Here is a 15,102-nt window from a genome sequence, read left to right as displayed (position 1 = left end):
TTTTATAGGTTCTAGGGGTTGGGGAAGATGTTGTCCTTTAGTTGTCTGTAAAATGGCAAGAGGTCTGATAGCCACATGGATACCATTAGAAGGCCATACATCTGCCTTTTTTTCCTGGCAGCAGAGTGGTGTTATGAAAATATTTTTGGAGTAAGATCTGTTTTCAGTTCTAGCTGTGTTATTTCCTATATCTTTCTTTCTCATTTTAAGATGTAAGTTACTAATATTATCTAACTGTGTAAGGATTAAATACTTAGGTAAAGTGTTTATAATATATTATCCTATATAATAAAAGGCTAATATGCAAATCGACTGAATGGCGGAACAACCCGTTGCTATGATGTGCACTGACCACCAGGGGGCAGATGCTCAATGCAGGCGCTCCCCCCCCCCCCCCCCCGTAGTCAGTGAGCTCCCACAGGGGGAGCACTTCCTAGCCAGAAGCTGGGCTCATGGCTGGTGATCACAGTGGTGGCGGTGGGAGCTTCTCCTGCCTCCTCTGTGGCAGCGCTAAGGATGCCCGACTGACGGCTTAGCTGTCAGTCAGACATCTCCCAAGGGCTCCCGGACTGGAACAGGGCACAGGCCAGGCTAATGGACACATGCGCGCGCTTGCCCGCTCCCCCAGTGAACGAATTTCGTGCACCGGGCCTCTAGTTACATACATAATATAGGGTGGGGCGAAAGTAGATTTACAGTTGTGAGTATGCAAAACAGTTGATTCTTGTATTATTATTTATTAATGTATTATTTTCCATGCACACAACTGTAAATGTATTTTTGCCTCACCCTGTGTATTCTGAGTAAATATTAGTTTTTCCTTTTCTAGTGGAGCATTTGAGCATCACCTTGAAGGATAAGTAGTGTTTTGTTACATCAAATGTGTATAATTGGAAAGCTGGTATTGGGAGGTAATTTAGAATGTCGAAGTAGTCCACATGAACCGAAGGGTAAAGCAGTATGGAAAGAAGATATGCTGGTAGGATATTTGGGATAATACTGCTGAGGACATGAATCTCAGAGATAGAAACTTAATTTGTAGCTACTTGGCTAGAGCTGAACTTTAGAAAGATTAATTTAGGCAAGTGTAGAATGGAAATGGAGATGAGGCCATTTAGGAGGTTAGTTGTTTAGGCTAGAGCTAACTCTAATCTAGAGTGAGTGAATTAGATAATGGTACTAAGGAATGAAAGAATGGGAGCAAATGAATTGTTAACACATTAAGGATCATGTTCTTAATTATCAGAATTAAGAATCTGGTAATCAGCTCTTATTGCAGTGGTTCTCAACCTTCCTAATGCCGTGACCCTTTAATATGGTTCCTCATGTTGTGGTGACCCCCAACCATAAAATTATTTTCGTTGCTACTTCATAACTGTAATTTTGCTACTGTTATGAATCGTAATGTAAATATCTGATATGCAGGATGTATTTTCATTTTTACAAGTTGAACATAATTAAAGCATAGTGATTAATCACAAAAACAATATGTAATTATATATGTGTTTTCCAATGGTCTTTGGCGACCCCTGTGAAAGGGTCGTTCGACCCCCAAAGGGGTCGCGACCCACAGGTTGAGAAGCGCTGTCTTACTGGACTGTAGAGTCTCTTAAAGGGCATCATCAACTATTTAAAATATTTGTTTGCTCTGTCACTGTTTCTGGCATTATAGAATTGCTTAAAATTTTGTTTTTTTCTTCTTCCAACAGAAAGAAATGCAGGAATTGAAACTAAATAGCAGTAACTTGGGGTCCCCTCATCGTTGGCCTACAGAATGTTATGGACCAGATTCAGTGCCTGATGGATATCAGGGATCACAGACTTTTCATGGGGCTCCATTAACAGGTGAGTTGGTATCTGGATATGTTAGTAAATCACTGTGTCTTCTCCTTTAAATAGATCACTTGTGAAACCACCTTATGTACATATATTTGTTTACATATATGTGTATGTGTCTGCTTATATGTTACTTAAGCTGTCTTTGGTTTTACTGAGATATTTAAAACTCTAATCAGAAACAAAAGAAGCTTTATCTGATACTGTGTATATAAAGGCTTAAAGAATATTCCTTTAATGCCCATGTCAGAGGAGCTGAGATTGAGGTAGAGGTATTCCTTATAATTGAAAAATGTTAATTGATATCATTATGCATTAAGATATGCCTAATTAAAAACTCAGGAATTATTTTGATGAGATAACCAGAGGTATGACATTAATAGGAAATCTTGTTTTAAAATACCATGGTCATACATAAAAGGAAGGAGTTTGAGGTTAGACCATATTAGATTTTGAAGTTGTGTTGTATCACTTACCGACCTCTCAGAGCCAGTTTGTCTATTTAAAGCATGGAGACTCACATGGTAATTGTGAGCATTTGTGTAAGTATGGGTATGTATTAGGTGCTTGCTTACAGTAAACACTAATGAACAAAAGGGTATTAATAGTATCTTCTGTGGGTTGTCTCTGTGCAGGAGAGCTAATTACAGTAACCCAGAGTGGTAGGTACTATTACTAATCCTAATTTTATAGATGAGGAAATGGGTTTAGAAAAGTTAAGTAACTCATCCATTATTGTACAAGGTAATTATTGGTAAAGAGTTGGGGTTCAAACTCCAGTGGTCTAACGTTAAAGCCATTTGCCAGTATGCTACATTGCACTCAGGCACCCAGAAATGATGTCAAAAATTGAGACAGATTCCTGAAATGGTAGTAGTACATATATTTTTTTTTTTAATTGGTTTTAACCCAGGAAAGATTTGGAATGCTTTAATCTAGTTTATATTAGTACATGTGTATGATAGTCTTTTGGGGCAATACTTAAGGCTGCCCAACTATCCTCTTATGACAGTGTCTTCTAAATGCAGGTAAAATAAATAGTAAGCTTCTACTTACTAAATGTCGTAAGTCATAGACAAATATATGAGATGTCAAGAGTTCAACATTGCTTACTTAAAAACCCTGTGTACTATATAGAGTCTTGTGCAGAGAGAATAAGTAAACTGTCTAGCCTTTTCTAAGGCTTTTTGAGTGCTGTCTGAATTGATTATTTGGCATCTGTTGGATCACAATTTCCATTTCTTTTGTACAGGCATAAAAGGTTGTTAAACAAATGTAAATATAACATTCAAATTGTCTCAATTTATTCTTGCAATTACCCTATAAAATGTGTGAGAAAATGGGAGATCCCAAATGGCTAATTGACAAGGTCATAAAACAGCTTTGTGGCCCGAAAGCAGAGCTCAAATCTCTTGATTCCCATTCCTGTGTTTACAGATTTGTTTTTCTTAATGAAAGTAAAAATATACCAAGATGTATCTCGTCTTTTGAAAATAAGATGATTTAAAAAATGATTAATAAACTTATAGGAAATATTAAGATGTATTGAACAATGTAAAGAAAATGAAAAGCTAACAATATCACAAAGATTTCTATTAACATTTTGGAGCATTTCCTTCTGTTTTCTCTTTGTAAACAAAGAATTTTTAATGAGACTTTTACTATGTTATGTATGTAGATTAGTTAGCCTGTTTTTTAAATATTACTTTAAGTTCTGAGCACGTGGCTATTAAGTATTTTTTGAAAATACATTAATGAATGTACTATACCATCATGTAGAAGTACTGCAAATTTTATTCCCTTATTTTTGTTATTTCTACTTTTTGTTATTATAAGTAATACTGTGGGCACATTTCCAGGATTGTAGCATATTTGAAAAATGCTTCTGTGTTTGGAAATTGCTTTACAGAAAAGCTATGCATGTTTACACTCTTATCACTGACATCTACTAATGCCCTTCTCTTTGTATTCTTACCTAGTGTTAACTATTATCAGATTATAAAAACCTTAGCCAATTTTTAAGAACGAAAATACTGTCACTAGGCATGCTGAACACTTTATAATCTTTTATATTTCCTGAGTTACCTTTTCACTTGGTGCTTTTTGTAATAGGTTTATAAGAACTCTTTAATAGTTTGTTGTGGTATGTGTATGTGTGTGGTGCTGTTTTTTTTGTTTTGTTTTTGTTTTTTTACTATTTATACAGTCACTAGTCATTGATAAGGTCACTAAATTTCATACTTTATTATTCTTGGCTCATGTCCATCAGCTTGTTCTATGCCTATTTTCTCCCCAGAATATTTCAAAATAATCATGTTCACCAGGCAGTTCCATTCGTTTTCCAAAATTAGTCTTGGGCTTCTCTGCAATTTTTTATTCTGGCTAGCTTTTTTTAGGTCTTTTTCAGTGCTTGTCAGAATTAATAGTTTAGCATCTCTTGAGTCACAATTTCTATTTCTTCTTTCGTGTAAAGAAAGGCCTAAATAATCTTTAAGTTGTATTGTTTTCTGGTAAAACTTTTATTAAACAGATCAAGCAAATGACTGTTGGTAGTTTTGCCATCAGGATGAGTGTCTTCTAGTTGTTGATTTCCTGATAAAACTCACATAAAACAGATCAGATGGAGGAAATAGTTTGGACATTGGAATGAGTGTCAATCATGATGTGTCCTCCCGACCTTCACCCCAAGAAACATTTTGTGGTATTTATGAGATCCTTTTTCATGGATTATCAGGTGATTTTTGACCTGGACATTCTAAGCTTGAGTTTAGAAAATGCAACCTTGTCTTGTGCAGATTTTCTAGGCTCACTTCAAAAAATGGCCCTGGGACCATCAGGTACATTTTGGTTCCTTAAACCAGCGGTCGCCAACCTTTCGGACTTCACAGACCACCAGTGGTCGTTGGCAACCGCTGCCTTAAACCCTTCCTGTGACTAGTGTGTTCTCAATATTTCTGTTGTTGGAACATGGATAGCACTTTTTCTTGGAAAGTTGACCAGCTACTTCCTTCTTGCTTTTTTGATGTTTATTGTGAGGTGCTTATTCTTGTTGACTACTACCATGCTCTTAATCCTCATGTGTCATATTTAGCAGTTTTTCCTAGTTTGTCATTTGCTCATTTGATAATCTTCTTTATGGTATATTTTGATATAGAAATTAAAAACACTTTGATGTAGTTTTAAATCTTTCTTTGATTTCTGTTGCTTTTGTATTTACAGTTCTTGCCTAGATGGTCTTAACTGTAGTATAGATTTTTTTAACAGTGTTTTCTTTTATTTTTTTTAGTTGCAACTACTGGCACTTCAGTATATTATAGTCAGTCACCAGCATATAATTCCCAGTATCTTCTCAGACCAGCAGCTAATGTTACTCCCACAAAGGTAACAAATAATTTACACATTTATAAATATCTCCTTTTTAATTGTTCAGGCTTACTTCAAATACATTCAAGAAGTAGTTCAGCATTAAAACTTCTAAGTCTCACAAGATATAGATATTTTAAATTTCTCTCCAGATACAGAAGTTATACTTCTTAGTCATCTTATTTTTATCTATATTAATAAAAGGGTAATATGCTAATTAGACCAGGATACCTTCTGGAGACCTTCCGGATGTCCTTCCAGACAAAGTCATGGTGGCAGGGCTGAGGCGGAGGCGTTTAGAGGCTATTAGGCCGGCAGGTGTGGGCAGTTGGGGGTGAGCAGGCCGGCGGTTGTGGGCAGTTGGGGGCAAGCAGGTCGGCAGGCAGAGTGATTAATGGCGATCGGGCAGGCAGGCAGGTGGGATGTCCGACTGCTGGTTTAGGCCTGATCCCAATCGGCAGTCAGACATTCCCCAACGGGTCCCAGATTGGAGAGGGTGCAGGCTAGGCTAAGGGACACCCCCCCACCCCCACACACACACGAATTTCATGCACCATTCCCCTAGTGTAATAATAAGTGAATGTTTAGAATATGTTTAAATGGGTGGTGGTGGTTGGTTCTTCATCATTCTGTTTTGGCAGAAATAGGAGTAGAATCTCCTATTGCTAAAGTACCATGTTCAGGTGTGTAATAGCTAAGACCCAATATTACAATAGTAGTTGAATGTGAAGCTTAAAGACAGAGGGTTTGAGTGCTAGGGCCCTGGTTTTTCTGCTTATTGTGACCTTGGGCAAGTGTCTTACCCTCTCTATACATTAGTTGCCTCATATGTGAAATGAGGATAATAATGCCTTAATTCATAGGGTTTTTGAGGATATTAAAATGAGTTAATATATGTAAAATACTTAGAATATTGCTCAGTTGGCACATTAGTAACAGCTCGATAATTGCTAGTCTTCGTCATTATTATTCTTTAAATACGATTTTGTGTGGATTTTAGAAAGAGGGAGGGAGAAGGGGGGGAGAGAGAGAGAGAGAGAGAGAGAGAGAGAGAAACATCAGTGAGAGAAAACCATCAATCTTCTGCCTCCTGCATGTCCCCTACTGGGAATTGAGCCCACAACATGGGCATGTGCCCTGACCGGGAATCAAACCAGTGACCTCTCCGTGTGCATGGGATAATGCTCAACCAACTGAGCCACACCAGCCAAGGCCATCATCATCATCATCATTATTGTTAACATCATTTGACACATTGATAAATAAAGAAAAAGATATTTATACTATTCATTTATTTTTTTTATTGTTGGAGAATTAAATTTTTTTTAAATTTAAATTCTTTATTGTTGAAAGTATTAGAGAATTAAGTTTTTAAGATGCTGTCATGAGTTAAGACAATTTTTATTATATGCCAAGAAGGAATATAATTGTAAATACCTTTGTAGTAATGCTATCTTCTCTTATTGATGCACCACATTACCTAATGATACCTTTACCTTATAATACTTATGTTTGTGGTTTGTTAAAATTGGTTTGTATCTAGTAGTTACCTATAGTTTTTAGGTACAAATTTACACAAATTTAATCTTTTTTTTTCCTTTTAGGGTCCAGTTTATGGCATGAATAGGCTTCCACCTCAACAGCATATTTATGCCTATTCACAACAGATGCACACACCACCTGTGCAAAACACATCTGCTTGTATGTTCTCTCAAGAGATGTATGGTCCTCCATTGCGTTTTGAGTCTCCTGCCACAGGAATTTTGTCACCTAGGGGTGATGATTATTTTAATTACAATATTCAACAGACAAGCACAAACCCACCTTTGCCAGAACCAGGTTATTTCACAAAACCTCCAGTTGCAGCTCATGCTTCAAGATCTGCAGAGTCAAAGGTTATAGAATTTGGTAAAACTAATTTTGTTCAGCCCATGCCAGGTGAAGGAATAAGGCCATCTTTGACAGCACCTGCACATACCACACAGCCACCTCCTTTTAAATTTAACTCCAACTTCAAATCAAATGATGGTGATTTCACGTTTTCCTCACCGCAGGTTGTGACACAGCCCCCTTCTATGACTTACAATAATAGCGAAAGCCTTTTAGGTCTTTTGACTTCAGAAAAACCTTTGCAAGGAGATGGTTACAGTGGAGCAAAAGCTAGTCAAACTATTGGATCTCGAAATACATTCAATTTTGGAAGTAAAAATGTACCTGGAATTTCTTTCACTGAAAACATAGGCCCAAATCAAAAGAACTCTGGTTTTTGTCGAAGTGATGATATGTTTACTTTCCATGGTCCAGGGAAATCAGTGTTTGGAACACCTGCTCCAGAGGTGGCCAACAAGAATCATGAAGCAGATGGAGGGAGTGCCCATGGTGATGACGATGATGATGGCCCTCACTTTGAGCCTGTGGTTCCTCTTCCTGATAAGATTGAAGTAAAGACTGGTGAGGAAGATGAAGAAGAATTCTTTTGCAATCGTGCAAAATTGTTCCGTTTTGATGCAGAATCCAAAGAATGGAAGGAACGTGGAATTGGCAATGTAAAGATACTAAGACATAAAACATCTGGTAAAATTCGCCTTCTAATGAGACGAGAGCAAGTATTGAAAATATGTGCAAATCATTACATCAGTCCAGATATGAAATTGACACCAAATGCTGGATCAGACAGATCTTTTGTATGGCATGCTCTTGATTATGCAGATGAGTTCCCCAAACCAGAACAACTTGCTATTAGATTCAAAACTCCCGAGGAAGCAGCACTTTTTAAGTGTAAGTTTGAAGAGGCCCAGAATATTTTAAAAGCCTCAGGAGCAAAGGTAACCACAACAAATAAGGCTATGAGAATCGTAAAAGAACCTGCAAGTCATGGTAACAAGGATATTTGCAAATCTGATGCGAGAAACATGAATTTTGAATTTCAGGTAGCAAAGAAGGAAGGGTCTTGGTGGCATTGTGACAGCTGTTCATTAAAAAATGCTGCAACTGCTAAGAAATGTGTTTCATGCCAGAATCTAAACCCAAGCAATAAAGAGCTCCTTGGCCCACCATTAGTTGAAACTATTCCCACTCTTAAAACTAGCCCAGAAAATACTCCAGATAGGTTTGCGTTGATGATTCCAAAGAATGAAGGTCACTGGGATTGTAGTATTTGTTTAGTGAGAAACGAACCTACCGTATCTAGATGCATTGCATGCCAGAATACAAAGTCTGCTAACAAAAGTGGCTCTTTTTTTGTTCAGCAACCTTCCTTTAAATTTGGCCAGGGAGATCTTCCTAAGTCTGTTAACAATGATTTCAGATCTGTTTTTTCTGTAAAGGAAGGACAGTGGGATTGCAGTGTTTGTTTGGTACAAAATGAAGGAAGCTCTTCAAGATGTGTTGCCTGTGATAATTCAAGAAAACAGAATTTACCTACTGTTTCAGCCCCTGCTTCTTGTAAGTTTGGTGCTTCAGAGATAAATAAAACTCCAAAGAGTGGATTTGAGGACATGTTTGCTAAAAAGGATGGACAGTGGGATTGCAGTGTATGCTTGGTACGAAATGAAGCAAATGCTGCAAAATGTGCTGCCTGTCATAATCCTGGTAAACCAAGTGTGTCTTCTTCAGCTGTTCCAGTACCTGCCTCTTTTAAGTTTAGTACTTCAGAGACAAGCAAGGCCACCAAGAGTGGATTTGAAGGATTGTTCACCAAGAAGGAAGGTCAGTGGGATTGTAGTGTTTGCTTTGTGCGAAATGAAGCAAGTACTACCAAATGTGTTGCTTGTCAGAATCCAAGTGCACAAAATCAGCCTACTCCTGCTGTTTCAGCACCTACCTCTTCAGAGACAAGCAAGGTCACAAAGAGTGGATTTGAAGGAATGTTCACCAAGAAGGAAGGACAGTGGGATTGTAGTGTTTGCTTTGTGCGAAATGAAGCAAGTACTACCAAATGTGTTGCTTGTCAGAATCCAAGTGCACAAAATCAGCCTACTCCTGCTGTTTCAGCATCTGCCTCTTCAGAGACAAGCAAGGCCACAAAGAGTGGATTTGAAGGAATATTCACCAAGAAGGAAGGACAGTGGGATTGTAGTGTTTGCTTTGTGCAAAATGAGAGTTCTTCCTTAAAATGTGTGGCTTGTGATGCCTCTAAACCAACTCATAAACCTATTCCAGAAACTCCTTCAGCTTTCACATTGGGCTCAAAAGCTAAGTTAAGTGACTCTTCTGGAAATCAGGTGGGAACAGGATTTAAAAGTAACTTTTCAGAAAAAGCTTTTAAATTTGGCATCACAGAACAAGGATTTAAATTTGGGCATGTAGATCAAGAAAATATACCTTCATTTACATTTCAGAGTTCTAATACAGACTCTAATTCAACAATAGAAGGATTTAATTTTTCTGTTCCTGTGCTTGCTGATGGATTTAAATTTGGCATTCAGGAACTGGGAAATCAAGAGAAGAAGAGTGAAAAACCACTTGAAAATGACAATGATTTTCAGGCTCAGGGTGTTAGCAGTCAGAAGAATGATACTGGTGTGATACTTGGTCAAACTGGAAGCACTTTTACCTTTGCAGATCTTGCAAAATCAACTTCAGGAGAAGGATTTCAATTTGGCAAAAAAGACCCTAATTTCAAGGGATTTTCAGGTGCTGGAGAAAAATTATTCTCATTGCAAAGTGGTAAAAAGGCTGATAAAGCTGACACTTCTACTGACCTTGAGAAAGATGATGATGCCTATAAGACTGAGGACAGTGATGACATCCATTTTGAACCAGTAGTACAAATGCCCGAAAAAGTAGAACTTGTAACAGGAGAAGAAGATGAAAAAGTTCTTTATTCACAGCGGGTAAAGCTATTTAGATTTGATGCTGAGATAAGTCAGTGGAAAGAAAGGGGCTTGGGGAACTTAAAAATTCTCAAAAATGAAGTCAATGGCAAACTAAGAATGTTAATGCGAAGAGAGCAAGTACTAAAAGTGTGTGCTAATCATTGGATAACGACTACAATGAACCTGAAGCCTTTATCTGGATCAGATAGAGCATGGATGTGGTTAGCTAGTGATTTTTCTGATGGTGATGCCAAACTAGAGCAGCTGGCAGCAAAATTTAAAACACCAGAGCTTGCTGAAGAATTCAAGCAGAAATTTGAGGAATGCCAGCGACTTCTATTAGATATACCACTTCAAACTCCCCATAAGTTGGTGGATACTGGGAGAGCTGCCAAATTAATACAGAGAGCTGAAGAAATGAAGAGTGGGCTAAAAGATTTCAAAACAGTTTTGACAAATGATCAAACAAAAGTCACTGAGGAAGAAAGTAAGAATTCAGATGCAGGTGCTGTCAGTGTTTCAGACATAACCACAAAGCCAAATCCTGAAAACACTGGACCCACAGTAGAGTGGAGTAACTATGATTTAAGGGAAGATGCTTTGGATGATAGTGTAAGTAGTAGCTCAGTACATGCTTCTCCACTGGCAAGTAGCCCTGTGAGAAAAAATCTCTTCCGTTTTGGTGAGTCAACAACAGGATTTAACTTTAGTTTTAAATCTGCTTTGAGTCCATCTAAGTCTCCTGCCTTGTTGAATCAAAGTGGGACCACAGTTGGCAATGATGAAGAATCTGATGTTACTCAAGAAGAGGAGAGAGATGGACAGTACTTTGAACCTGTTGTACCTTTGCCTGATCTAGTTGAAGTATCTAGTGGTGAGGAAAATGAACAAGTTGTTTTTAGTCACAGAGCAAAACTCTATAGATATGATAAAGATGTTGGTCAGTGGAAAGAAAGAGGCATTGGTGATATAAAGATTTTACAGAATTATGATAATAAGCAAGTTCGCATAGTGATGAGAAGGGACCAAGTGTTAAAACTTTGTGCCAATCACAGAATAACTCCAGATATGACTTTGCAAAATATGAAAGGGACAGAAAGAGTGTGGGTGTGGACTGCATGTGATTTTGCAGATGGAGAACGAAAAGTAGAACATTTAGCTGTTCGATTTAAACTACAGGATGTTGCAGACTCATTTAAGAAAATATTTGATGAAGCAAAAATAGCCCAAGAAAAAGATTCTTTGATAACACCTCATGTTTCTTTTTCGACCACTCCCAGAGAGTCACCATGTGGCAGAATTGCTGTAGCTGTATTAGAAGAAACCACAAAAGAGAGGACAGATTTACTTCAGGGCGATGATATAGCAGATGCAACCTCAGAAGTTGGAGATGTGTCTAGCACATCTGAAACAACAACTAAAGCAGTAGTTTCTCCTCCAAAGTTTGTATTTGGTTCAGAATCTGTTAAAAGCATTTTTGGTAGTGAAAAATCAAAACCATTTACATTTGGCAACAGTTCAGCTACTGGATCTTTGTTTGGATTTAGTTTTAATGCACCTTTAAAAAACAGTGAAACTAGTTCAGGAGTTCAGAGTGGATCTGAAAGAGAAGTGGAACCTAATAATTGTGAAGAGTCAAAGAACTCTGATATTAAGCAGTCTCCAGATGGCAAAGTACAAAATCTCTTTGCTGCTTTTCCAAAGGAAGAGTTCTCAACTAACTACACATTTAAGACACCAGAAAAGGGTAAGCACTTAGTCTTGATAGATTAAGCAAATTTTTACTTTGAATTTTTCTTTTTAATGTTTACCTTGATGCAGACTCTTTGTAGGATACTAATGTTTTACTAAAAATTGGGTCATAAACACAGTGCTTTGTGAACAGCTAAAGCACATTTGTGCAGAATTTTTTTCTCCCAAAATTATTTTACCTGTGAGTGTTCAAACAGTAAAGAGAGTATGTGTGTAAGTTTGGAGATTTGAATAACTGGAAGATATTTATATTGTACTTAGGGCAGAGCACATGAACCCAATGCACTACAGAACTTTAGTCACTTGTACTTGAGTCATGAACATTAACTTGAGTCTGTTTTCTTTCTTTTTTCTTAAGTATTCATTCTTTAAGTTATTGTTATTTTCTTGTCACTCAAAAGGAAAAACAAAAAAACATGGTACTGAGATGCTCACATTTTATGTAAGTTAGTCTTGCCACTCTATTAAATGAACAAAGAATGAACCTCTTGGATAAATGAATATGTAAAATGGCTAAATTGGCTTAAATTGAGGGACTCTGGCTTTTTATATTTTAACATCATACTCTGATTGAACCTCTTGGATAAATGAATATGTAAAATGGCCAAATTGGCTTAAATTGAGGGACTCTGGCTTTTTATATTTTAACATCATATTCACTTTGATTCTCATTATGTTCAAAAATTAAATACTCTTTATTTTCTAGGATTTAATTTTAGTCTTTTTAAATCTAATCCAATGGCCTTTTGGACCAGCACTCCTTCCTCACAGCCTGAGAACAAAGGTATAGAGTGAGCATTCTCAGTATGAGATGACAGCAGTTTTTTAGCAGCTGGTAGACTTTAGAAAAGTAACTGTGGCTGTTTGAAATTAAGTACTTAACACTACAGTGTGCATGTTAAAGAATGTCAGTTTAAAAGCAAGTAACTTTTGACTGGTGGTATAATACCATTTAATGCTGTTTTTTAATGTACTTGGATGTCATGTTTCTCACTATTGCATAACATTATTTTGAGATCTATTAGATCTTTACCTTTTGCTGCTTTGTACTTCATTACTCCATTATTTATTTTTTTATTTTGCTTAATGAAGACCTATATTTTACTAACCCTTTTCTTTAGTCACTAATGTCAGCCTGTATCCAAACATGTGATGGTAATAGCATGCATACAACATGAAACAGTGCGTCCACTTAGGGCCATTCTTTTTGGACATGTTTCAGAAAATTAATCGTATTTGAAAGTGTGCCCATTTTTAATATCCACCTGTTATGTTATTCCTGGTATGTTATGTATGTAGTACAGATCTTTTATAAAAGAGAGTGGAATCTCTTAAAGACCTTCAAGGGCACAAATTAGGGAAATGAAAACTCCATATTAGTGTCTAATAACATATCTTTAGCCACTGTGTTATAGGTTGCCAAACAAGTACATTAATAAAATGACAATCCTTGATTTTTGGGGTCTTCAGTTATAAAGTTATGTCCATGTTATTACTAGCTAAAGCAACTCTTAAGCTTTATTTTAAAGTGTGCAGTCTTTAAGAAATTATGTGAAAAGTCTGGCTTTTTTCTGTAAAGGGTATATACTTACAGACTCTGGGCCTCCGTTAAGAATCCCTGGCCGACATGCAAATTTACCAGTATGCTACTTCAGGACAAACAGTGTTATTCTGTTTCAAATTTGAGTGTGTCAGAGTCCCAAAGGATCTTAGAGACAAAGACTCTAAAACATGAGGAAAACTAGGGCCCCGTGGGCTGTTCATTATGCCCAAGTTGTCTTTACTAGCTCACAACAGAACTGGAACAAGAATCTGTTCTTAAGGTGTTTTGTACTATCCCTGGCTAGGAATTACTATTTTTGTAATGAAGGAGAGTGAAAGGCAAATTTAACGTTGTTAAAGGGCTCTAGTTCTCCAGATCATTGCCATCCCATAGAAATAAATATGGCCTATGTGTGTAAAATAAAAATTTCCAGTAGCTATATTAAAAATAAAAAGAAACAGGTGAACAAAGAGAAAAGATGAAATTAATTTTAACAATTATTCAGTTTAACCCATTATATCCAAAGTAACATTTAAAATTCTAATCAATATAACAAAATGAGGTATATTCTTTTTCTTTTTGGTGCCAAGTCTATGAAATCCACTGTGTATTTTAAACTTGTAGCACATCTCAGTTTGGACACATTTTAATTGCTTAATGGCCACACTGGCTAGGCTGCCATATTGGACAGTACCAGTTGGTACAGAACATGCTTCATAAGTTGTTTACCATTTATCAGTTCCTTTGCCCAGAATTCTTTTTTTTGTTTTATTTTTGTTTTGTTAATCCTTACACTAGGACATTTTTTCCATTGACTTTTAGAGAGAGTGGAAAGGAAGGAAGGAAGGAGTGGAGGGGAGAGAGGGAGAGAGAGAGAGAGACAGACAGACAGACAGACAGACATGACGGGCCCCGACCCGGGCGTGGGATCAAACCTGCAACCCAAGTATGTACCCTTGACTGGGAATCAAACCTGTGACCCTTTGGTCCATGGGCTGACGCTCCTACCACTGAGCGACACCGGCCAGGGGCAGAAATTCTTTTTTATAAACCAGAGCAGATTGTATGAAGAATTCCTTTTCTCTCCATTTTTTAATTTTTGCCTTTTTTGTTGTCCTTGTTGGTTTTTTAGCTATAGTAATTGTATTAAATTTTTACAGTATTTAGTATTACTTACCTATAGGATAACAGTTTTTATTTAATTTTATCTATTATCATTTTTGGAAACATTCAAAACTGGATGTAACTCTAATCACCTGCCATCTTGGCAATTGTTAACTTTCCTTGTGGCAACTAATCAAAGTAGGGCTTGCACTAGTTTTATATTTACACTTAGTTTTTACTTGTGATTGCTTTAATTTTTTTCAGTTGAAAATGCATGCATATTTTGCCCAACTATTGTGTATGTCAAATATGGTTATGGCAGCACTTTTTAAATTATAGCCATTAATAATAACTTTTTTCCAATGATCAGTAAGTAAAAGGATTTTATTTTTTTAATTCTCACCTGTGGATATGTTTTTATGGATTTTAGAGAGAAAGGGTGAGGGAGAGAGAAACATCAATTGGTTGCCTCCTGTTTGTACCCCAACTGGGGATTGAACCTGCTACCTGGGTATGTTCCCTGATGGAATTGAACCCATGACCTCTTGGTACATGGGACAATACAACCAACTGAGCCACACTGGCCAGGGTGATTTTTTTGTTTTTTAAATAGATTTTGTGCTCACTAAGGGTTTTTGATAGAACATTAAATTCTATATCCTTGTCTACTACTGATTGTAATTACTA

The 15,102-nt window shown here is 36.9% G+C and overlaps 1 protein-coding gene across 5 annotated transcripts in view; it reads left to right on the top strand.

Annotated features, from left to right (window-relative positions):
- LOC102437255 (E3 SUMO-protein ligase RanBP2) overlaps window positions 1–15,102 on the top strand; it is an 85,513-nt gene that overhangs the window by 48,265 nt on the left and 22,146 nt on the right. For all 5 annotated transcript variants that reach the window (XM_006085736.3, XM_023751424.1, XM_023751423.1 and 2 more), the window contains 3 exons: window positions 1,710–1,845; window positions 5,123–5,217; window positions 6,804–11,763. In XM_006085736.3, the coding sequence (XP_006085798.1) occupies window positions 1,710–1,845; window positions 5,123–5,217; window positions 6,804–11,763 (5,191 nt within the window). The remainder of the gene's footprint in view (window positions 1–1,709; window positions 1,846–5,122; window positions 5,218–6,803; window positions 11,764–15,102) is intronic.

The sequence above is a fragment of the Myotis lucifugus genome, unplaced genomic scaffold (assembly GCF_000147115.1).
Source record: "Myotis lucifugus unplaced genomic scaffold, Myoluc2.0 scaffold_21, whole genome shotgun sequence".
Lineage (NCBI taxonomy): Eukaryota > Metazoa > Chordata > Mammalia > Chiroptera > Vespertilionidae > Myotis > Myotis lucifugus.
This window is presented reverse-complemented; position numbering and strand designations above follow the sequence as displayed.